Source organism: Salvelinus namaycush, chromosome 33 (assembly GCF_016432855.1).
Source record: "Salvelinus namaycush isolate Seneca chromosome 33, SaNama_1.0, whole genome shotgun sequence".
Lineage (NCBI taxonomy): Eukaryota > Metazoa > Chordata > Actinopteri > Salmoniformes > Salmonidae > Salvelinus > Salvelinus namaycush.
Window position 1 is genome coordinate 17,848,527 of NC_052339.1, and position 24,342 is coordinate 17,872,868.

A 24,342-nucleotide genomic window follows, 5' to 3' on the forward strand; every position below is an offset into this window, starting at 1 on the left:
GTGTTATTTCATAGTTGTGATGTCTTCACTATTATTCTACAATGTAGAAAATAGTAAAAATAAAGAAAATCCCTTGAATGAGTAGGTGTGTCCAAACTTTTGAATGGTATTGTATATATCTGTCACTTTATATCAGTGGTTCCCAACCTTTTTCGGTTACTGTACAACCAACTGAATTTTGCTCTGTCTGGAGTACCCCTGATGTACCCGCTCATGTGCATTTTGCCAGTAAGCCTATGGTCTCATGAGTCTTCTCAAGTACCACCTGTGGATAGGCCAAGTCCCCCCCAGGAGTCCTTGTTCCCCTGGTTGGAACCACTGCTTTCTATCACTAGCTATATGATAATCTAGCTACCAGCTCACATTGAAAAATGTTGTCTGTCGTCCAACGGCATTTACCCACATCAAGGATTCCCTTCACCAATATTTTCCTGTGTGTGCGTGTGCGTGTGCGTGCGTGTAGACAATTGGGCCTAAGGAGGGTTGGCAGGTGTACAGCTCTGCCCAGGATGCCGATGGTCGGTGTATCTGCACGGTGGTGGCACCTGAACAGAACCTCTGCTCCAGAGATGCCAAGGGAAGACAGCTCCGCCAGCTACTGGAGAAGGTACCCCGCAAACATGCACACACACACACACACACACACACACACACACACACACACACACACACACACACACACACACACACACACACACACACACACACACACTAATACAAACTACCCCTTAGTCTTTCTTTATCGTCCTCCCTCTGTCTCTCGCCCTCTCTCTTTCTCTCTCGCTCACTTTTTCTCTCTCCCTCCCTTTCTCTCCCTCTCTCTTTCTCGTTCTCCCTCCGTCTCTCTCCCTCTCTCTTTCTCGTTCTCCCTCCCTCTGTCTCTCTCCCTCTCTCTTTCTCTCGGTCCTCTGCTTTCACCCTTGAACACACAACACCTACCATAGAATGAACACACAACACCTACTATACAATTAAGCAACTAGCTCTCAGTCTCACATCAGAATTAGACGTTCATCCATGTTTCTCAAACGTCAAATTTCGAAGTGTTTAAGGTTAAGTTTAGCCATTAACGCTGAACATTTAAGGTTAGAGTTAAGTTTAGCCATTAACGCTGAACATTTAAGGTTAGAGTTAAGTTTAGGCATTAACTCTGAACATTTAAGGTTAGAGTTAAGTTCAGGCATTAACTCTGAAATCCTGAGGTTAACTCGGAATGGTTAAGGTAAGGGTTAGGGTTTGAGATAGGCTTAACCCTTTGACACGTACCAACAAACGGGTGTGATCATTCTATAGTGGTCCCTGCAGCATACGCTCAAACCGGTGTGATTAGTAATGCTTATTTAGAACGTCCAGTTTTCATTGACACAACAGTCAGCATTTGAGCTGGCCATACTGTTTTTTCACAAAAGCATTTTGCACAAACACAGTCCTTACAAAGTTATGTCCAGAATGTGACCAGTTTATTTTTGGATGCAATGTTCAGACATTCACAGAAGTAGCTACAGCATAACACAATCATCCAAACTGGAAAATGTGGGCTAAATTAGTCCTAGCACTAACTGAGGAAAGATTGATGTAACTCAAGCGGTCATATTTAGCTAACTCTTTTGCTGACAGAAACCACAATATGAATTAGCTAATAGCAATTACTATTTACAATTCATCCCATCACGGGTGAGCTCACCATTGATACAAATAATTGAGTCAAACACTTTCTAAAAATCAAAAGTAATCTGACGATGGGTAGTTTTTGCACGCCACCGTGTTTGTTTTTTCGCGTCAACCTTAAGATAAGAAAAGGAGATGAGATGAATTTGGTCTGTTTGCAGTATGCATGTTGAAGGGGGTGTGTCATCTACGAACATTCACCTCCCTTCATTCACTTTCAGGAGTTTACTCTAAAGATGAGGGAACCATTCCTTCACCTCATTACAATATCTTTGGTCTGACAGATGTTTACGTTACACCCAGAATGCAGTGTATAATGTCAACAAACATGGCTCCACACATAGCTAGCAAATAGCTAAGCGTTAGCTCATCATAATCAGTACAACCTTCAAGAAATTATTTTACATGCATCATAGGTGTCCATTACAATCTATGCGATAATCGGAATGCATTATTTGTCACTAGTACTTGAAAACGTGAATAAAACTGTAAATACATTATTCTCCATACATACATACTGTATCCTACAGTAGAAACGACAACACTATATACAGAAAATGTGGCACTTACTTTGATAGGAACGCACACATGTCCAAAGTTATTATTTGTAAGGAAAACAACAATGAAGGCAATGCGAGCGCCAGACAGAAAATGTGCAAGACTGCGCAAATGTCTGCATACTTGATATGCAGAAACACTGGGGAAGTGCTTGGGCTCTCCTTGAAGAGAGAAGTTGGTCCGGCTCAGTAAAGCCTCAAACATAAATTGTCTGCAACATTGATATGGGCTACTTCTATGTGAATTAATGAGGAGGCAGAACATACCTCAATTCTGTTGTTAGAAAATAAAACTTGTTTGAAAATAATTAGAAATTGACAAGTTGAAACATACTGTAGCCTATTGATAATTAGCAAGCAGCGAGTGTTAACTGTCCTGTTGCGTAACAATCACATTTTGGAACAGTGAGTGCATTCTGACATCATGTGCATAAAACAACTCACGCTGGGGGCGACCGTTAGAGATATTTGGATCTCACGCATGAAAAGGTTAAAACAAAAACCTCAGAAACGACTTTCTATCCCTGGATTCAAACATGCAATGTTCGGCAAGATGCTTGCCCATCCTCCATCCCTGTCCACAACGTCCTAGCAAAATCGAAACCTACTTGAAGGTAACAGCGCTCACTGTTGCCCCTAGTGGACAGTTTCCAACTCATCTCCCGACATCCTCAGACATGGATGGACGTCGAATACTGACTTGTATTACAAGTGACCTGGCTGCAATTAACATACAACACCTACCATATAATTAACACACAACACCTATCATAGAATCAACACACAACACCTAACATAGAATCACCTAGAAGCAAAGTTACAGCACTCGGCAACATCTTAGGAACACCTGTTGTGATAGGGTTAAAAGTCACGGTACACTACAAAGGGAATTTTATCTTTTTACAGTGAAAGATCCCTTATAAAAGATGCTGTGTGTATTAAGTGCTGGAACTCAGTATACAGAGTTATCTTCTTCACTCTGAAGTGATCTATCATACACATTACTGGACCTCTGCGATGCCAGCGCATAAGTAGAGTGATTTAAGAGAATGTCATTTATACCTGTGTGTGTGTGATGAATGGCTAGGTTGTTAATCATATGGGAGGAGAAGCTAATCCTATTATTAATATGCAGATGTAGGCATCATTTTGTATCTGTTGCTGTCTGTTGAGGAGGATCGTGTTGTTAACTTGTGATTCATGTTTTTCAATGCTTCAACATGGTATAAATATAAGAAAAGTAAGGCACAGATGGATAATGTCTTGAATAATTGTATTTTTTTTTCAACATCCATTTCAGGTGTAGGGATGTATGTTTAAATAGAGTTTTCAAACAGGTCTGAATTCCAACTTTTCCTGAGGTGTGTGTATGTATTTCAAACTTTCACATACATGACCGTTTTTTTTTACAATCGCTAACATCCTTTTGTCCAATCTGTCGTCACATTTTCAAAACTCTAAACACAATTAGCACAACATCCATCTGTTGTACACCATCCCATTAACACAAGTCATGTTGTTTTCACAGAATATGCAGTCAATTAACAGGTTTCTAAAATGCTTATATTTTCTTTACATACAAGCTTACCCAATACCAAAATGATGGATCTTTCTTGTCTTATTTACAAATGCTTGCACACAGCATGCCAGAAATGAAGACCTAATGTTCAAAACCTTAAATATAGTATAAAGCCTCTACTTCTGCAACAACAGCAGCTCAAAAGCTGTATTGAAACAGCTGATAAGCATTTTTGAATGAACAGATCATTGAAACATTGAAATATCTGATTTACTGTAAGTTGTGTAAAATACACCAACCACAGCTGATTCCAATCTCAATCGGAGACATAGCAAGGTGTTGGAGTTCTTTCAATTACATGGACATACACAGTTAAAAAGGGGACTCTTTGGATTGATTTTGTTCAATGTGGATACAGAACAACACAGAGGAGCAGAGAGAGAAAAAATAATGTCTGGACAAGGAAGAGGCGTAGTTGGACCAGGGAGAGAAGAAGCTGGACCAGGCAGAGGAGTAGTTGGACCAGGACAAGGGAGAAGGAGAGGTAGGGGGAGAGGAGTAAGAATGCGTGGTGGTGTTCAAAGGAGAGTAAGAGCTGTTGTCACTGATGAAATAAGAGCCACCATCATAGACCATGTGATAAACCATGGTCTATCACTGAGAGAGACTGGTGAAAGAGTCCAGCCTAATTCCATGGTCTATCACTGAGAGAGGCTGGTGAAAGAGTCCAGTCTAATACCATGGTCTATCACTGAGAGAGGCTGGTGAAAGAGTACAGCCTAATACCATGGTCTATCACTGAGAGACTGGTGAAAGAGTCCAGCCTAATACCATGGTCTATCACTGAGAGAGGCTGGTGAAAGAGTCCAGCCTAATTCCATGGTCTATCACTGAGAGAGGCTGGTGAAAGAGTCCAGTCTAATACCATGGTCTATCACTGAGAGAGGCTGGTGAAAGAGTCCAGCCTAATACCATGGTCTATCACTGAGAGAGGCTGGTGAAAGAGTCCAGCCTAATACCATGGTCTATCACTGAGAGAGACTGGTGAAAGAGTCCAGCCTAATTCCATGGTCTATCACTGAGAGAGGCTGGTGAAAGAGTCAAACCTAATACCATGGTCTATCACTGAAGGAGACTGGTGAAAGAGTCCAGCCTAATACCATGGTCTATCACTGAGAGAGGCTGGTGAAAGAGTCCAGCCTAATACCTTGGTCTATCACTGAGAGATGCTGGTGAAAGAGTCCAGCTTAATACCATGGTCTATCACTGAGAGAGGCTGGTGAAAGAGTCCAGCCTAATATCATGGTCTATCACTGAGAGAGACTGGTGAAAGAGTCCAGCCTAATACCATGGTCTATCACTGAGAGAGGCTGGTGAAAGAGTCCAGCCTAATACCATGGTCTATCACTGAGAGAGGCTGGTGAAAGAGTCCAGCCTAATATCATGGTATATCACTGAGAGAGGCTGGTGAAAGAGTCCAGCCTAATACCATGGTCTATCACTGAGAGAGGCTAGTGAAAGAGTCCAGCCTAATACCATGGTCTATCACTGAGAGAGGCTAGTGAAAGAGTCCAGCCTAATTCCATGGTCTATCACTGAGAGAGGCTGGTGAAAGAGTCCAGCCTAATACCATGGTCTATCACTGAGAGAGGCTAGTGAAAGAGTCCAGCCTAATACCATGGTCTATCACTGAGAGAGGCTAGTGAAAGAGTCCAGCCTAATACCATGGTCTATCACTGAGAGAGGCTAGTGAAAGAGTCCAGCCTAATACCATGGTCTATCACTGAGAGAGGCTAGTGAAAGAGTCCAGCCTAATACCATGGTCTATCACTGAGAGAGGCTAGTGAAAGAGTCCAGCCTAATCTCAGACGGTCAACCATGGCTTCCATTATCTGGAATTTTCAACAAACCAACAGGTAAGTAATGCATTTCACAAGGGCTTCTTCTATCATTACTGTTGCTATGTCCCACAGTAACTGTAGGGCAGCAGCCCCAATGCAAATACATATGTTGTATTTTTATTCCTCTACAGGATGCAACGTCTTCCTCCCTCTGGGGGAAGAGGAAAGCTCCTCAGTGAAGACCAAGAGCCATTGTAGGATTGGTCATTGCTGACAATGCAATAAAACTGAGAGAAATTCAGACCAGAATTGTAGAGGACAACCTGGTATTTCACAATGTGGAAAGCATCAGCCTGACTACCATTGCTCGCTCGGACTCTGACCAAACACAGAGTTCGAAAGAAACAGTTGTACACAGTTCCTTTTGAAAGAAACAGTGAGCGGGTCAAGGAACTCCGGCACCAATACGTCCAAGTATGGTGTCTATCCAATATGTCTTGTTCTATAGTGAGTTTTACCTTATGCTACTCTACATGTAAACATGGGTTACAGTATATACAGTAGGACATACTGAAAAGCATTGACACATACTGTGTTTGATTTCTTTCAGAGAGTCATGGAGTTGGAGGCTAATCAGACCCCATGTGAAATCATTTATGTAGATGAGGCAGGGTTTAACCTGGCAAAACACGTCGGCGGGGAAGAAACATCATCGGGAAAAGGGCCACCGTTGATGTGCCGGGTCAGAGAGGAGCACATATCACAATGTGTGCTGCAGTCTCGAGTGCTGCTTTGGTCCTGCAGAAGTGCCAGATTGGTCCCTACAACAGTGAGCGCCTTCTTTTGTTTTGAGATGACCTCCACCAACAACTGGTACCAGAAGCAGAAAGGGAACAGGTGGGAGGAAACATGAGGACATTTGTGATTGCATGGGACAATGTAGCATTCCACCATTCACATGCAATCACAAACTGGTTTGCAGCCCATCCAAGAATGGTTTCCCTTTTCCTCCCCCCTACTCACCTTTCTTCAACCCCATTGAGGAATTATTTTCTCCCTGGAGGTGGAAAGTGTATGATCATCGGCCACATGACCAAATGTCCCTCCTGGATGCAATGGATGCCGGCTGCAGAGACCTCTCAGCTGAAGACTGCCAGGGGTGGATAAGGCATGCCAAGCGTTTCTATCCAAGATGCATAGCGAGAGACGACATAAGATGTGGACGAGAACATGTGGCCAAATGCTGAAGATCGTATAGATTAGAACAGGACTGTGCATTTTTGTGTTTTTTACCTTCTCTGCCTTTTTTACTGTAAATGTGTTTTATTTGTACACATTTGGAACCGAAATCCATGTATGTTGGATTTTTTGTTGATCACTGGCAGCAATTTCATGTTGCTAATAAAGCATTTACTGCAGCAATTCTGTCACTTATTCTGTCACTTACTATTCTTTTGTACATTCTATAAAATAAAGATGACTCATTCACTTTTAGATAGTATGTTGCCAAAAATGCACACAATTGACACTCAACCAAAAAATGTAGAGTGGTTTACAGTAAAAGGAAACTGAATTATAAAGAACAATGGATTTCATATTGTCTATTGTCTGCAGGTTCTGAAACATGAAATGTATTGCAGTTTTTGTAATGCCATCAACTGTTAGTATTTTGATAGTCGTTGTGTTATGATTGACTATATGTTCCTCTTGGATAGAAAACATGTGCTAGTGTTTTGACAGAGTGATTAGATATTGAGTCGGGTTTGCCGTCTTTTGATAGAGTTAGTGTACGTAGAGAAAGTTTTTTTGCATTTTGAAATGTAGAGTTGGTATTTAATGAACAAAATTTGGTTTTGAGCAGAAAATGAACTATTTGACTAATTGTGTGACGTAGGTGTGTTGCTGTGTTAAGAGTTTATAAAAAGTACCTTAACTATAGGTAAACGCTTGTTAGCAATTATAAATAAAAAGACTGTAAGCCATGCTTTGTTGTCAATGGGAGAATGGGAATGTTACACCTAAATCCGAGTTAACATAAGGATCTCAAGTTAGGAGTCAGTTCAGGAGTCCGTGTTGGCCCAGACATGTTTGAGACGGTTGTATAGATTTGATTTAGCCTGGTCCCAGATATGTTTCTGCTGTCTTGCCAGCTCCTATGGTCATTGACATGCACAACACAAACAGATCTTGGACCAGGCTAGATGTGCTTGTCTTATTTGCTGTGGTCCAGGTGCAGAACATCTTTCAGATGGTTGTTGGACATGTGTTTGTCTTGTTTGTAAAACTTTACTTACGATGATGGTATGTAACATTCATAAAGTATTCATAAAACCTTGATATCCATGACATGTATGTCTCTACATCTCTGTTACAACATATACAGTATTTACCCTACTCTGGTCCAGGTGCAGAACATGTCCCAGTCCATTGAGGTGTTGAACCTACGGACTCAGAGGGACTTCCAGTATGTCATGAAGATGGAGAATCAGATGAAAGGGCTCCGGACCAAGTTCAGACAGGTAGAAGATGACAGGAAGACTATTATGGCCAAGAACTTTCAGGTACAGAACATTAAAGCACCAGAATACATTGAAGGAAGAATACATTGAAGTACAGCACATTAAGGCACTGAAATGCATTGAAGTACAGCACACGTGCTTCTACACCTGCATTGCTTGCTGTTTGGGGTTTTAGGCTGGGTTTCTGTACAGCACTTCGAGATATTAGCTGATGTACGAAGGGCTATATCAAATAAACTTGATTTGATTTGATTTGACATTACAGAACTAGAATACATTGACGTACAGAACATTACAGCACTAGAATACATTGACGTACAGAACATTACAGCAGTGAAATACATTGACGTACAGAACATTACAGAACTAGAATACATTGAAGTACAGAACATTACAGCACTAGAATACATTGATGTACAGAACATTACAGCAGTGAAATACGTTGATGTACATAACATTACAGCACTAGAATACATTGAAGTACATAACATTACAGCAGTGAAATACATTGATGTACATAACATTACAGCACTAGAATACATTGAAGTACATAACATTACAGCACTAGAATACATTGATGTACAGAACATTACAGAACTAGAATACATTGATGTACAGAACATTACAGCACTAGAATACATTGATGTACAGAACATTACAGCACTAGAATACATTGATGTACATAACATTACAGCACTAGAATACATTGATGTACAGAACATTACAGCACTAGAATACATTGATGTACAGAACATTACAGCACTAGAATACATTGATGTACAGAACATTACAGCAGTGAAATACATTGAAGTACAGAACATTACAGCACTAGAATACATTGATGTACAGAACATTACAGCACTAGAATACATTGATGTACAGAACATTACAGCAGTGAAATACATTGAAGTACAGAACATTACAGCACTAGAATACATTGAAGTACAGAACATTACAGCACTAGAATACATTGAAGTACATAACATTACAGCACTAGAATACATTGATGTACAGAACATTACAGCACTAGAATACATTGATGTACAGAACATTACAGCACTAGAATACATTGATGTACAGAACATTACAGCACTAGAATACATTGAAGTACAGAACATTACAGCACTAGAATACATTGATGTACAGAACATTACAGAACTAGAATACATTGATGTACAGAACATTACAGCACTAGAATACGTTGATGTACATAACATTACAGCACTAGAATACATTGATGTACAGAACATTACAGCACTAGAATACATTGATGTACAGAACATTACAGCAGTGAAATACGTTGATGTACATAACATTACAGCACTAGAATACATTGAAGTACAGAACATTACAGCACTAGAATACATTGATGTACAGAACATTACAGAACTAGAATACATTGATGTACAGAACATTACAGAACTAGAATACATTGATGTACAGAACATTACAGCACAAGAATACATTGATGTACAGAACATTACAGCACTAGAATACATTGAAGTACAGAACATTACAGCACTAGAATACATTGATGTACAGAACATTACAGAACTAGAATACATTGATGTACAGAACATTACAGAACTAGAATACATTGATGTACAGAACATTACAGCACTAGAATACATTGATGTACAGAACATTACAGCACTAGAATACATTGATGTACAGAACATTACAGCAGTGAAATACATTGAAGTAAAGAACATTACAGAACTAGAATACATTGAAGTACAGAACATTACAGAACTAGAATACATTGACGTACAGAACATTACAGAACTAGAATACATTGAAGTACAGAACATTACAGCAGTGAAATACATTGAAGTAAAGAACATTACAGAACTAGAATACATTGACGTACAGAACATTACAGCAGTGAAATACATTGAAGTACAGAACATTACAGCAGTGAAGTACATTGATGTACAGAACATTACAGCAGTGAAATACATTGAAGTACAGAACATTACAGCAGTGAAGTACATTGAAGTACAGAACATTACAGAACTGGAATACATTGAAGTACAGAACATTGCAGCACAAGAATACATTGAAGTACAGAACATTACAGAACTAGAATACATTGAAGTACAGAACGTTACAGCAGTGAAATACGTTGACGTACATAACATTACAGCACTAGAATACATTGAAGTACAGAACATTACAGAACTAGAATACATGGAAGTACAGAACATTACAGAACTAGAATACATTGAAGTACAGAACGTTACAGCAGTGAAATACGTTGACGTACATAACATTACAGCACTAGAATACATTGACGTACAGAACATTACAGCACTAGAATACATTGAAGTAAAGAACATTACAGCACTAGAATACATGGAAGTACAGAACGTTACAGCAGTGAAATACGTTGACGTACAGAACATTACAGAACTAGAATACATTGACGTACAGAACATTACAGCAGTGAAATACATTGAAGTACAGAACATTACAGCAGTGAAGTACATTGAAGTACAGAACATTACAGAACTAGAATACATTGAAGTACAGAACATTGCAGCACTAGAATACATTGACGTACAGAACATTACAGCACTAGAATACATTGAAGTAAAGAACATTACAGCACTAGAATACATTGAAGTACAGAACGTTACAGCACTAGAATACATGGAAGTACAGAACATTACAGCACTAGAATACATTGACGTACAGAACATTACAGCAGTGAAATACATTGAAGTAAAGAACATTACAGCACTAGAATACATTGACGTACAGAACATTACAGCACCAGAATTACAGCACTAGCATACATTAAAGTACAGCACATTTTTTATAAACAGGCCCAGGTGTTTTTCCTGACCACATGACCTGACCAGAGATGTTTACTTACAATTTTAAACACACATAGGGAAATGTGTTTGATCAATTAAAAAATATACAGTACCAGTCAAAAGTTTGGACACACCTACTCATTCATTGTTTTTTCTTTATTTGTACTATTTTCTACATTGTAGAATAATAGTGAAGACATCAAAATTATGAAACAACACATATGGAATCATGTAATAACCAAAAAAGTGTTAAACAAATAAAAATGTTATATTTGAGATAATTCAAAGTAGCCACCCTTTGCCATGATGACAGCTTTGCCCACTCTTGGCATTCTCTCAACCTGCTTCATGAGGTAGTCACCTGGAATGCATTTCAATTAACTGGTGTGCATTAAGAATGTCTTTCCTTCTTTGTTTGAGTGAGTCAGTTGTGTTGTGACAAGGTAGGAGTGGTATACAGAAGATAGCATATTATGGCAAGAACAGCTCAAGTAAGCAAAGAGAAACGACAGTCCATCATTACTTTAAGATATGAAGGTCAGTCAATGCGGAACATTTCAAGAACTTTGAAAGTTTCTTCAACTGCAGTCGCAAAAACAGATCAAGCGCTATGATGAAACTGGCTCTGATGAGGACCGCCACAGGAAAGGAAGACCCAGAGTTGCCTCTGCTGCAGAGGATAAGTTCATTAGAGTTACCAGCCTCAGAAATTGCAGCCCAAATAAATGCTTCACAGAGTTCAAGTAACAGACACATCTCAACATCAACTGTTCAGAGGAGACTGTGTGAATCAGGCCTTCATGATCGAATTTCTGCAAGGAAATCACAACTAAAGGACACCAATAAGAAGAAGAGACTTGCTTGGGGCAAGAAACACGAGCAATGGACATTAGACCGGTGGAAATCTGTCCTTTGGTCTGATGAGTCAAAATGTGAGATTTTGGGTCACAACCACCTTGTCTTTGTGAGACGCAGAGTAGGTGAACGGATGATCTCCATGTGTGGTTCCCACCGTGAAGCATTGAGGAGGAGGTGTGAGGGTGTGGGGGTGCTTTGCTGGTGACACTGTCAGTGATTTATTTAGAATTCAACGCACACTTAACCAGCATGGCTACCACAGCATTCTGCAGCGATAAGCCATCACATCTGGTTTGCACTTAAAGGGACTATCATTTGTTTTTCAGCACGACAATCACCGTCCAGGCTGTGTAAGGGCTATTTGACCAAGAATGAGAGTGATAGAGTGCTGCATCAGATGATCTGGCCTCCACAATCACCCAACCTCAACCCAATTGAGATGGTTTGGGATGAGTTGGACAGCAGAGTGAAGGAAAAGCAGCCAACAAGTGCTCAGCATATGTGGGAACTCCTTCAAGACTGTTGGAAAAGCATTCCAGGTGAAGCTGGTTGAGAGAATGCCAAGAGTGTGCAAAGCTGTCATCAAGGCAAAGCGTGGCTACTTTGAAGAATCTAAAATCTAAAATATATTTGATTTGTTTATCACTACATGATTCCATGTGTCATTCATAGTGTTGAAGTCTTCACTATTATTCTACAATGTAGAAAATTGTAAAAAAATAAATAAATGGATGAGTAGGTGGGTCCACATTTTTTACTTGTACTGTATATACACTACTGTTCAAAAGTTTGGGGTCACTTAGAAATGTCCTTGTTTTTGAAAGAAAAACACATTTTGATGCTCCAAATACTCAACTAGTCTAAAGAAGGCCAGTTTTATTGCTTCTTTAATCAGCACAACAGTTGTCAGCTGTGCTAACATAATTGCAAAAGGGTTTTCCGATGATCAGTTAATGATAAACTTGGAACAGCTAACACAACGTGCCATTGGAACACAGGAGTGATGGTTGCTGATAATGGGCCTCTGTACGCCTATGTAAATATTCCATAAAAAATCAGCCGTTTCCAGCTACAATAGTCATTTACAACATTAACAATGTCTACACTGTATTTCTGATCAATTTGATGTTATTTTAATGGACAAATAATGTGCTTTTCTATCAAAAATGAGGAAATGTATAAGTGACCCCAAACTTTTGAACAGTAGTGTATGTACTTCTCCATGTACCCATATTTCACTTTATTTTCAACACCCCCTTTTTTCCTCTACTCCACTTTTCTTCTTCCCTATGGCTCAGCCTGGCCTCAGCCATACAAAGCATACTACATGCATTTATTTAGACCTCCAAGATGTATGATATGTACTAATGGTCTAGTTAATTTAAACAGAAACGAAGTAGGGAGGTTTGTCAGGGAGGATGGTTGGGCGTATATTGCGATTGTCTAGCAATACAAAGGTTCTGTGTTCGAGAAGCGTAGGGGACAAGTGTAACATCATAGCTAACCCTTCATCTAACCCTTATTCTAACCTTAACCCATTACACCTAACCTGCTACTTGAATTATCCTAACCTTTGCCGTTAGTTCTTCTAACCAATAACATAAATTCCCCCCTTAATTCTCCTTTGTTGTTACCACACAACACGCAACCTGGTCTCAGAAAAATACAGATAATACTATACATCAATAAGTACATCAATCATCCAAGTAGTATGCTATCGTACCACCGGGTAAGACATATGATACTATAAATCCTCTAATTTCGATCTTAATGTAACATAATGTAACGAAATACAGTATATCATACTAAATGGACTGACAAATTTACGTACCAAATCCCACAACTTTCCTTGAGACAAGGTTGCATGGCTTCCTATCACTGCTCAGAAGGTGTGTTAAGCGTGCCTTAAGTGGATTCTATCTCCCCTCTGGGATTTCTCTTAATCCAGGCCATTCTGTCTCTGTCCTGTGCCTGTCTCTGCTCCAGGAGCTTAAGGAGAAGATGGATGAGCTGCAGCCTCTGATCCCTGTGTTGGAGCAGTACAAGACAGATGCCCAGCTCATCTCCTCCTTTAAAGAGGAGATCAGAAACCTGTCCATGGTGCTCACAGCTATCCAGGAGGAGATGGGGGCATACGACTATGACGAGCTCTACCAGAGGGTGCTGAGACTGGACAGCAGGCTCCGCAACTGCATGGGCAAACTGAGTGAGTAGAACCAGATCAATATCAACTGCATGGGCAAACTCAGTGAGTAGAACCAGATCAATATCAACTGCATGGGCAAACTCAGTGAGTAGAACCAGATCAATATCAACTGCATGGGCAAACTCAGTGAGTAGAACCAGATCAATATCAACTGCATGGGCAAACTCAGTGAATCATCCGTTGTGTATTTATGGCTCACTCCACAATAACTGTATATGGAGAAAATCAAGAATTCCTCACATAAACAGTGTTGTATTCCACTGGGTTTGGAGACTCTGAAGAGACAAAATCAGGATGAGATCTTTTAATGAGATCAGTTTTACCTGCTGTATATAATCTACTATTTTACTCTACCTGATCTTAATGGGAAAAGGGATGAAAGGATCTGATTTATAAAAGGTAATGGCATAATGGAGATTGAGTATCTTGATATAAACATAATATTGAACAACATAAATAAATAACAGAGCTAAGCGTAGATAATATGATAGAATCTTTTATCACTGCAGTTTCCGTACTCAAGCACAGTTACACTGTAATATCCATAAACAAGAAAATGACATTCTTTCATCTGTGAATTAGTTGGAACCTCAAACACATTACTATGCATGTGCGTTTGCATACGGTGTTATGTGTGTGTTTGCATATTTCTGCAACTCTGCAATACCATGTGGGATACGCCAAGCAGTACTGTAAAGCCCAGTATTAGTAAACAGCTTTCGCATGTAGTCAATACCTACTGCCAATTGATTGAGTCCGATATGATTGCCTTAGGCCTTAGACTTGAGTGTATGTGTTTCTGCCAGCCTGGTTTTAATATGCACAGTGTTGTTGAGTAAACTCTCCGGTGGCACAGGCATGAAATTGGCTTGAGAAATCTATTTAGAAGAGGAGGAAAAAACAGTACATCTTATCGCTGCATTTCTTTATTAACAGCATGTGGGAAATTAATGAAAATCACTGGACCTGTAACAATAAAGACATCTGGCACCCGGTTTGGGGCATGGATGACTGATCCACAGGCCTCTCAGAGAAACAACAGGGTGAGTTATGGGATGGGAGTGGAGGAGGTGGAAGGTGGCTGGGCGTCTATGTTGGTGATAGCTCTTTCTCTGTGCGTGTCTCTGGTGGCTACATCTCGGTTTTGTTTTCAGAGTATAGGGCAGGATTTATAACAATAATCTAATATTGTCATGACCAAACATCATGGTGTTGATTTTCATATAAGGCTGTTTCTGGGGATATTTAATTGCTTCTCTGATGCAGAGTATAATTTAATTTGATTTATAAGGCATGTGAAGTGGTTCATATGTTATATTCATAAGGGAGATGGAGGAAAAGGTGACCTTTTTGTAAAGATATTGTTGCATGTTTATTCAGTCTGTGTTCAGTGTGATAGACATCAGTTTGTGGTTTCGACTAATTCCTGCTATTCATCTTTCTTTGACATAGGTCTGGTACATGGACAGCTACACCAACAGTAAGATTGTCCGTGAGTACAAGACCATGGAAGACTTTGTAGCTAATGTGGTGTCTCGAACCTACAACCTCCCGTTTAAATGGGAGGGAACTGGTCACGTGGTATACAATGGATCCCTGTACTACAACAAGTATCAGAGTAACATCATCGTCAAGTACAGTTTTGAGACGGGTCGGGTGCTGGCTCAGCGGGCTCTGGAGTACGCCGGCTTCCACAATACCTACCCCTACTCCTGGGGCGGATACTCCGACATCGATGTCATGGCCGACGAACTGGGCATGTGGGTGGTGTATGCAACCAATCAGAACGCGGGAAATATCGTCATCGCCCAGATGGACCCGGACACCCTAGAAGTCCAGAAGACATGGAACACGGAATATTCCAAACGGAATGCGGGGGAATCCTTTATGATCTGCGGAACACTCTACATCACCAACTCTCACCTGACGGGTGCTAAGGTTTACTACTCATACTCCACCAAGACCTCCAGCTATGAGTACACAGACATCCCCTTCCACAACCAGTACTTTCACATGTCCATGTTAGACTATAACGCCAGGGAGAGGGCGCTCTATGCCTGGAACAATGGACACCAGGTGCTGTTCAATGTCACTCTGTTCCACGTCATCAAAACCGAAGATGACTCCTAGAAGAGAAATGAGAACAAATGCCAGATGTCCTCATATGGATACCATACAAATGAGAACAACAACTCTCAAAGAGAAAGCACCATCGTTTGTGATATACAAGGGACCTTGTACTAACTCCCTTGTTCATATTTTTTCTTCTCCTCCCTAAAATGAACTGTGCTGTCTTTACATTGCCATTACTTGAAGAAATCACCTTTTTGTATTTTCTGGGCCAGAACACTTGAACACGGACAGAATGGCATTCCGTTTCCATTCTTCCTTTTTTAACTTCTTACATCGCTGCTGAAAAGACGACTTTACTGTATGGCCTTATTCACTGCTGTCTTTTGGATCTGTATCAGCCGAAGGCTCTAGATTGCTTTTGTGCATGAATGTCTGACATTTTGTCTGATGTAATTTATGATGATATATTAGCTACATTTCTGTTCGAGACATGTCCTTTAGTTCTCACAGTGTTTGTGGTGATGTCTATTTAAAGTATTTAAACCGGGGAGGTTGAAGATCATCCCCTCCAGACTATTTGCTGCCATGTATGTAGAGGTAATTTATAACAAAGCAAAATGGACAGTCTTATCAACTTATTAAAAATATTGCAGTAACAATTTTATGTCTCTATGTGAGAATTAAGTCCATATTTTTTATAAAATACTGTATCATAAAAGCGTATCCATTTTTATTTGTCCATGTTTAATAAGGCAATACATACTCTTATAGTAAAAACTGAAATGAACCAATCCAGCACCAAATAAATCCTATGCTTTTATCTTGGTCTGAAGATGCTACATTTTGATATCTATTGTGCCTGTAACATTTTGTGAGAGAAGTGTGACCAAAAATATAACTGAAAAAGGAAAATATCAGAGTAAAACATCAACATCTCTATGCCAAGATAAAAAATAAAGATAAAGCTGAAAGAAATCATATTATGAAGGCCCCATTTATGAAGGATGATGATGGTGGGGATGAAGGTGATGACTTGCGAATATTGAAATTGTAATGTTTCCATTTCTGAGGCTTTTTCATCTGATGGGTTGAGGGCTATCCTTTGGCATTCCAATCAGGAAGTTCAGGAACAGGCAGAAAAAAGCTGGGATGATTCCCCTCTAGTCCCCACCCTCTGCATCCACTCATTAACTGTAGCTCGTATTCTGTCACCAATACTGATGGACACACACCATTTCTGACAAAAATCACAAATCTGTCTGGTTTTACAGTTTTACAGTAGTAGGCTTACCACTTGGCCATGAGACGGACTACGTAATTTACCACCTCTCTCCCTCCCCCTGCCCAAACAGTAAAGTGCCTACCACAATCACGAATCCTTATCGATTCCCCATCTAGAGTCCTCGGCTACACGTGTCACCCAGTGTGAGCATCACTTCTCCCCGCTGTCCCCGCTCCCACCGCACTCAAAGGAGAGAAAAAAATCCCCACACATCAGCAGGGCTGTATTAAATCAGAAATTGCTCTTCCAGAAAAGTTGATTAGCATAGATTTTCCCACCTTTTCCCCTCTCTATGTGTCTATGTCTGGTTTAGCGGGAGGGAGGGAGGGATGAATGGATGGATGGGGGGAGGGATGAATGGATGGATGGGGGGAGGGATGGAGGGAGGGAGGGCTATCATTCACAGCGTTGGGATCGTAACGTCAAACGCTGTCAGTTTGACTGCTCATGTCTCTATCTGTGCTCATCAAGATACTCTGTAAAAAACACCACGCATCAAGATACTCAGTAAAAAACATCACATATCAACATACTCTGTAAAAAACACCACGCATCAGCATACTCAGTAGAAAACATCACGCATCAAGATACTCAGAAAAAACACCACGCATCAAGATACTCCGAAAAAACACCACGCATCAAGATACTCAGAAAAAAAACACCACGCATCAAGATACTCAGAAAAAAAACACCACGCATCAAGATACTCAGAAAAAAAACACCACGCATCAAGATACTCAGTAAAAAACACCACGCATCAAGATACTCAGTAAAAAAACACCACGCATCAAGATACTCTGTAAAAAACACCACGCATCAAGATACTCAGTAAAAAACACCACGCATGAAGATACTCAGAAAAAACACCACGCATCAAGATACTCAGAAAAAACACCACGCATCAATATACTCAGTAAAAAACACCACGCATCAAGATACTCAGAAAAAACACCACGTATCAAGATACTCAGAAAAAACACCACGCATCAAGATACTCAGAAAAAACACCACGCATCAAGATACTCAGAAAAAACACCACGCATCAAGATACTCAGAAAAAACACCACGCATCAATATACTCAGTAAAAAACACCACGCATCAAGATACTCAGAAAAAACACCACGCATCAATATACTCAGTAAAAACACCACGCATCAATATACTCAGAAAAAACACCACGTATCAAGATACTCCGAAAAAACACCACGCATCAAGATACTCAGTAAAAAAACACCACGCATCAAGATACTCAGAAAAAACACCACGCATCAAGATACTCTGTAAAAAACACCACGCATCAAGATACTCTGTAAAAAACACCACACATCAAGATACTCAGAAAAAACACCACGCATCAAGATACTCAGAAAAAACACCACGCATCAAGATACTCAGAAAAAACACCACGCATCAATATACTCAGTAAAAAACACCACGCATCAAGATACTCAGAAAAAACACCACGCATCAATATACTCAGTAAAAACACCACGCATCAATATACTCAGAAAAAACACCACGTATCAAGATACTCAGAAAAAACACCACGCATCAAGATACTCAGAAAAAACACCACGCATCAATATACTCAGTAAAAAAACACCACGCATCAAGATACTCAGAAAAAACACCACGCATCAAGATACTCTGTAAAAAACACCACACATCAAGATACTCTGTAAAAAACACCACACATCAAGATACTCAGAAAAAACACCACGCATCAAGATACTCAGAAAAAACACCACGCATCAAGATACTCAGAAAAAACACCACGCATCAAGATACTCAGAAAAAACACCATGCATCAATATACTCAGTAAAAAACACCACACATCAAGATACCCAGTAAAAAACGTGGACCGCTTCGCTGGGTGTTATATCTAGCGGGATCATTGAGTCGTTACTGTTCTCTCTGAGAAAATAGAGAGCAATCTATTGCATCTAAAGTTTGTCATTCTGTATGGGGTTGGATGGAAGCCTAAATTACCTATACTATAAGTAAAAGCCATTGTCTGGATTGAGGCAAATACTACAAACCCACACTCACTAAATGGCACTCTGTTCCGCAATCAATTCCGTAATGATAGAACCCTTCCATTTGGGGAGAATTAGCATTCATCTTTGATTAGTTGGATCACATATTGCTTTTCATCTGATTCTCGGAAATGAAGTTGAATAGATGCTACTTGGCAGATCAGATGTACTGATGGACTCTTTGCATATCCTCAGGTAACCTACCTGACAGACAAGAGACTTTGAAGCACTGTATGATAATGACAGAGCGAGGTAGACATCAAAATAAGATCTCCCCTAGCTGCCTCTCTTGTATCAACAACCCTCATCACAATTCTTGAGGCAACATAAATACATGTAGGTCTATCTGGCATCGGGCCATCTTATTGATGTATGCTGCCTGGCGTATACTCAAGTTGTTGACCACAGGGCAGGGTCTACTCCCGTATAGCCTCTCAATGGACAGACTTGGACTCGTCAGTATAAAAAATGCATGGTTACTGTATCTTATGATATGTCTTTATTTTTTTTCTCTCTACATGGACAAACAGTAGTAGTCTAAAGTGGGTCCTTCATTATGATTATGTAGTCCCTCTTCTAAGCCTGATTGGACACACTTCCCGCCAGGACGATGTCGGGTGTGAGGAGAGTGTTGTGGAGAATATCAATTTGCATTTATCCGTTCATTTGGAGGTGCCTTTGCAGACGAGGCTTCGCCTGCTCGCTTGCTGTTCCATTTCAGCTAAATGAATAGTTCTCAGGAAAAAAAGTAATTCACCGGCGGTAATGTCAATAGTCATACAGGCTTCATAATTCATCTTCAGAAGTCCTGATTCCACATTAGTGAGAGGGAGAAGTCCTGATTCCACATTAGTGAGAGGGAGCAGAAGTTCTGATTCCACATCAGTGAGAGGGAGAAGTCCTGATTCCACATTAGTGAGAGGGAGCAGAAGTCCTGATTCCAGATCAGTGAGAGGGAGAAGTCCTGATTCCACATCAGTGAGAGGGAGAAGTCCTGATTCCACATCAGTGAGAGGGAGCAGAAGTCCTGATTCCACATCAGTGAAGGGGAGAAGTCCTGATTCCACATCAGTGAGAGGGAGCAGAAGTCCTGATCCCACATCAGTGAGAGGGAGCAGAAGTCCTGATTCCACATCAGTGAGAGGGAGCAGAAGTCCTGATTCCACATCAGTGAGAGGGAGCAAAAGTCCTGATTCCACATCAGAGAGAGGGAGCAGAAGTCCTGATTCCACATCAGAGAGAGGGAGCAGAAGTCCTGATTCCACATCAGTGAGAGGGAGCAGAAGTCCTGATTCCACATCAGAAAGAGGGAGCAGAAGTCCTGATCCCACATCAGTGAGAGGGAGCAGAAGTCCTGATTCCACATCAGAGAGGGAGCCCAAGGATTTGCTCCAGATGCTTCACAAGTTATCTACCACAATCTCTCCATAAAAGTTTGATGATAGATCTAGTAGCTTGAAGGACTCTTTCTGAAAACCCCTAGGAATCTTTTCCACTTTGCTTTATTCTTTTCAGTATGGTGTGCCCCACATTCACTAGCTTTGGGGCCTCGCCTCACAAATTGCTTCAAAAGTAGGGTTGCTAATGCTATTGGGGGAATAGAGTGATTTTATGAGCCTGTCATTTTCTTGAAAGGACAGAGGATGTAGTGTGCTGGCCAACCAGCTGGTGGTGGTGAGGTCTGCTTTAATGACAAACCAGCCATTCCCTGATCTATAGAGAATCAAAACGAAAGGAAGAATCGAAAGATTCTTTGATAAAGGATAATCACATTCTGAATCCTCTTCTCATCCCCAAAGCCCTAACGTAATACACATTTTATTACTGGAACCAAGCACTGAGACACTGTGAGAGACGCCCACGAGTTTTCCCCCCTTTTCAAACTGCAACAACGCTATTAACTGTCTGGGTGCTGTAGTCTAGAGAAATCAAATGCTAAATCCTCTCTTTTTTTATCCAAAATGCCTTCCCTTTCCCCGCCGTAGTAACCTGGGACTTTCAGAGCTACAGACAACAGCAGGGAAAATTACCCTCGCGGAGAGAAATGACCCGAATAGACTGAGGGTCTTTGTACTGTGTAATTACCATGTCATTTGGTGGAGTTGTGTGTCTGCTCTGACTTGACAGGCTGCTGGCATAATTGAGACGGGATATGAATACTGTCCACCTCTGACAGAAAGACGAGAGAAGAGCTGTTTGGAAGGAGAGGGAACAGAGGGGAGTAATGACATATCTCACGACATATAGGCAGGACATGAGTTACATATCACACTTCAACATATATATGTAATAGATTCATGACAAGGGTTTGGGTCGGTGTGTGTGTGTGTGTGTGTGTGTGTGTGTGTGTGTGTGTGTGTGTGTGTGTGTGTGTGTGTGTGTGTGTGTGTGTGTGTGTGTGTGTGTGTGTGTGTGTGTGTGTGTGTGCGTGCACAGTCTTCACACGTGTGTGCTCTGCATATGACCGTGCATGCATGTGTGTGTTATTGTTTTTGCTGCGTTGACTTCACCATTAGCAGTTGAGAGAAACAAAGAGTTATCTGAAATACCCTTTTAGCCAAGGGCACAATCCAACACCCATTATAAAAGTAATTTTTGATTGACCTAACGCTGATTTTCACCCATTAATTTGACCAAAAACAAGGGAAGCAGAGAGGCAGAAAGGCCAGTACAACGTCATGATTATTCTCCTGTCACCCCATGTTCCGTAGCTGTGGTGTTCAGGCAATTGCAGCAATTCAATCACCAGCTAACCAAAGCAATTCAATCACACCACACCAGCTAGCCACAATCATTCAAAACTAAATCAACAGCAAGGCTGCATTTCATTTCATGTTGCAAAGCGGTTTGAAAATCCACCTCTGATTACCATATCAATCATAGGACCTTGTTAGTTTTCTTTCTGCTATCTAGACTAAGTTCGCTTGGGTTTGTGTTAGTGGTATTGTATGCTTTGTGACGCCTCCCTTTCAACCTAGTCTTGGTTATGGGGGGGACTACTGTCTGCTGCACATATCAAGTTATGTTCTTTACTGACGTGTGAAGGAAAATACGTCTTATGATATGATGAAAGAACTGAGCCTCCACTGTGAGGAAGAAAGACCTCTAACAAGAGGTTTCGCAATCCAAGCAATAACAACAATACTAATGTCCTGTTAGTGTTGTTATTAGTAGTACTGTAGTGCACCATTCTTTCTCGAACTGTCCATTATATCTTAGAGGCCGTTGTCGGTCTTCCTGTTAGCGAAGCGGTGCCTTGCCCTTGAGTGTGTGGTAGAGATACTATGTGATGAGAAGATGAATGTGTGTCCCCTCAGTAGGACAGCCAGGTGATGAGATTTACATCATTAAAGAGCCAGAGGGGAGAATGAATTAACCCAACACACACTGACTGGTCATAAATCACTGTCTGTACAGGCCATCTACACGCCAGTCACTCTAAAAATACGCAGACACCTATACCCAGAAGAGTCTTTTCGTTTCAGAGGGACGCTGTTTATCATGTAGGTTTATGGTTTAAATCAGTTATAAGCAGACCCAATAAAGTAGTCACCAATATTGTGAGGGGAAATAACAATATAGTCTATTCTACCATGGAGTTGACAGTTTCAGTTTAAAATGAAACAGCACATTAAAACACATCTCAATCCCATTATAACAACAGGCCAATGCTGGCTAATTCATCCCATTTAGATGCATTAGATTTAAGAGCCTCTCTATTAAATAGAGTTTTATGAAATATTTTTTTCCTGCTTTGTATGGCTGTGGAGGGGTTGCTGGTAAGCACCTGGCACCAGTTCAGCAATAGGCTGATGTCAGAGAGGCTGGATATTTAGAAATACAATTACTAGAACCGAACATCCCCATTCAAGTCAAACTGTCGTGGTCCGAAGGGCTTTAATATAACCACTCTAGTTAGTATAATTCTATGCATCTAGCCTCTCTTTCGCTCTGTAATATAATTACTTGAAATATAATTTCTATAATTACCATAGTAATAGTAATGAATAGAATTACTAGAACAGACATTACCATGCAAGTCAAATTGCTATGGTCTGAGAGGCCCGTTCTATAAATTATATTTCTACGGCTGGATGGATGCTGGAGGAGGTCCAGCAGGCAGCGTCCAACGTTGATGATGTCAGGACGATTGCAGCCAGAGGGAAAATCAATGGCGGGTCATGAGAGGTCACTGGAGTCTGTTGAACAAGCTTGGATTCTACTAGCCACATATCTGTCTTTGTCTTGCTGTACATTGTACAACACTGTTAGCTGCTACTTGTTTTAACTTTAAATTTGACTTTCTCCAAACGTACGTTTCCACTTAGTTGATTGGAGGAGAGAAATACAGATATCACTATAACTAATCACAATATGACTACAAGGCTACGGCTAAACATATTTATCAGTTTTTCTTCTTACTGTTATAAAGTTGACCACACATGGGCTTTTCTCACCGGTATTTTCCTTACCTCTCTACTGCCTCTTGATGAAGATGTACTGCAGTACAGAGTAGTATCCTGTTAATGTAACTAACAAGCAGGTTATAAAGGTATGGCCATATAGATAAGACTACAGTGTGAGTTTGTTAACCTTTTGGCCATGGCTTTATCAGCAGAGTAATAGCAGCAGGGAGACAGAGTAATAACAGCAGGCAGACAGAGTAGTAGCAGCAGAGAGACAGAGTAGTAGCAGCAGAGAGACAGAGTAGTAGCAGCAGAGAGACAGAGTAATAACAGCAGTGAGACAGTGTAATAACAGCATAGAGACAGAGTAATAACAGCAGGCAGACAGAGTAGTAGCAGCAGAGAGACAGAGTAGTAGCAGCAGAGAGACAGAGTAGTAGCAGCAGAGAGACAGAGTAGTAGCAGCAGAGAGACAGAGTAATAACAGCAGTGAGACAGTGTAATAACAGCATAGAGACAGAGTAGTAGCAGCAGAGAGACAGAGTAATAACAGCAG

General features: G+C 40.6%; 1 protein-coding gene across 1 annotated transcript; it reads left to right on the forward strand.

Moving 5' to 3' along the window:
• Nucleotides 1-469: 469 nt before the first annotated feature.
• Nucleotides 470-16,117, forward strand: olfm3a (olfactomedin 3a). The gene is made up of 5 exons (XM_038973323.1): nt 470-607; nt 7,991-8,146; nt 13,768-13,987; nt 14,924-15,030; nt 15,440-16,117. The coding sequence occupies exons 2-5, from the start codon at nt 8,000-8,002 to the stop codon at nt 16,115-16,117; spliced, it is 1,152 nt and encodes a 383-aa protein (XP_038829251.1). The 5' UTR covers nt 470-607; nt 7,991-7,999.
• The last annotated feature ends 8,225 nt before the right edge of the window (nt 16,118-24,342 follow it).

What these genes read in the sequence shown, in the direction of transcription:
- olfm3a (XM_038973323.1), top strand. Translation starts at nt 8,000, where the DNA reads ATGTCCCAGTCCATTGAGGTGTTGAACCTACGGACTCAGAGGGACTTC. An exon ending in CAACTGCATGGGCAAACTGA is followed by an intron (nt 13,988 to 14,923) that starts GTGAGTAGAACC and finishes CTTTATTAACAG; the next exon opens with CATGTGGGAAATTAATGAAA. An exon ending in CCTCTCAGAGAAACAACAGG is followed by an intron (nt 15,031 to 15,439) that starts GTGAGTTATGGG and finishes TCTTTGACATAG; the next exon opens with GTCTGGTACATGGACAGCTA.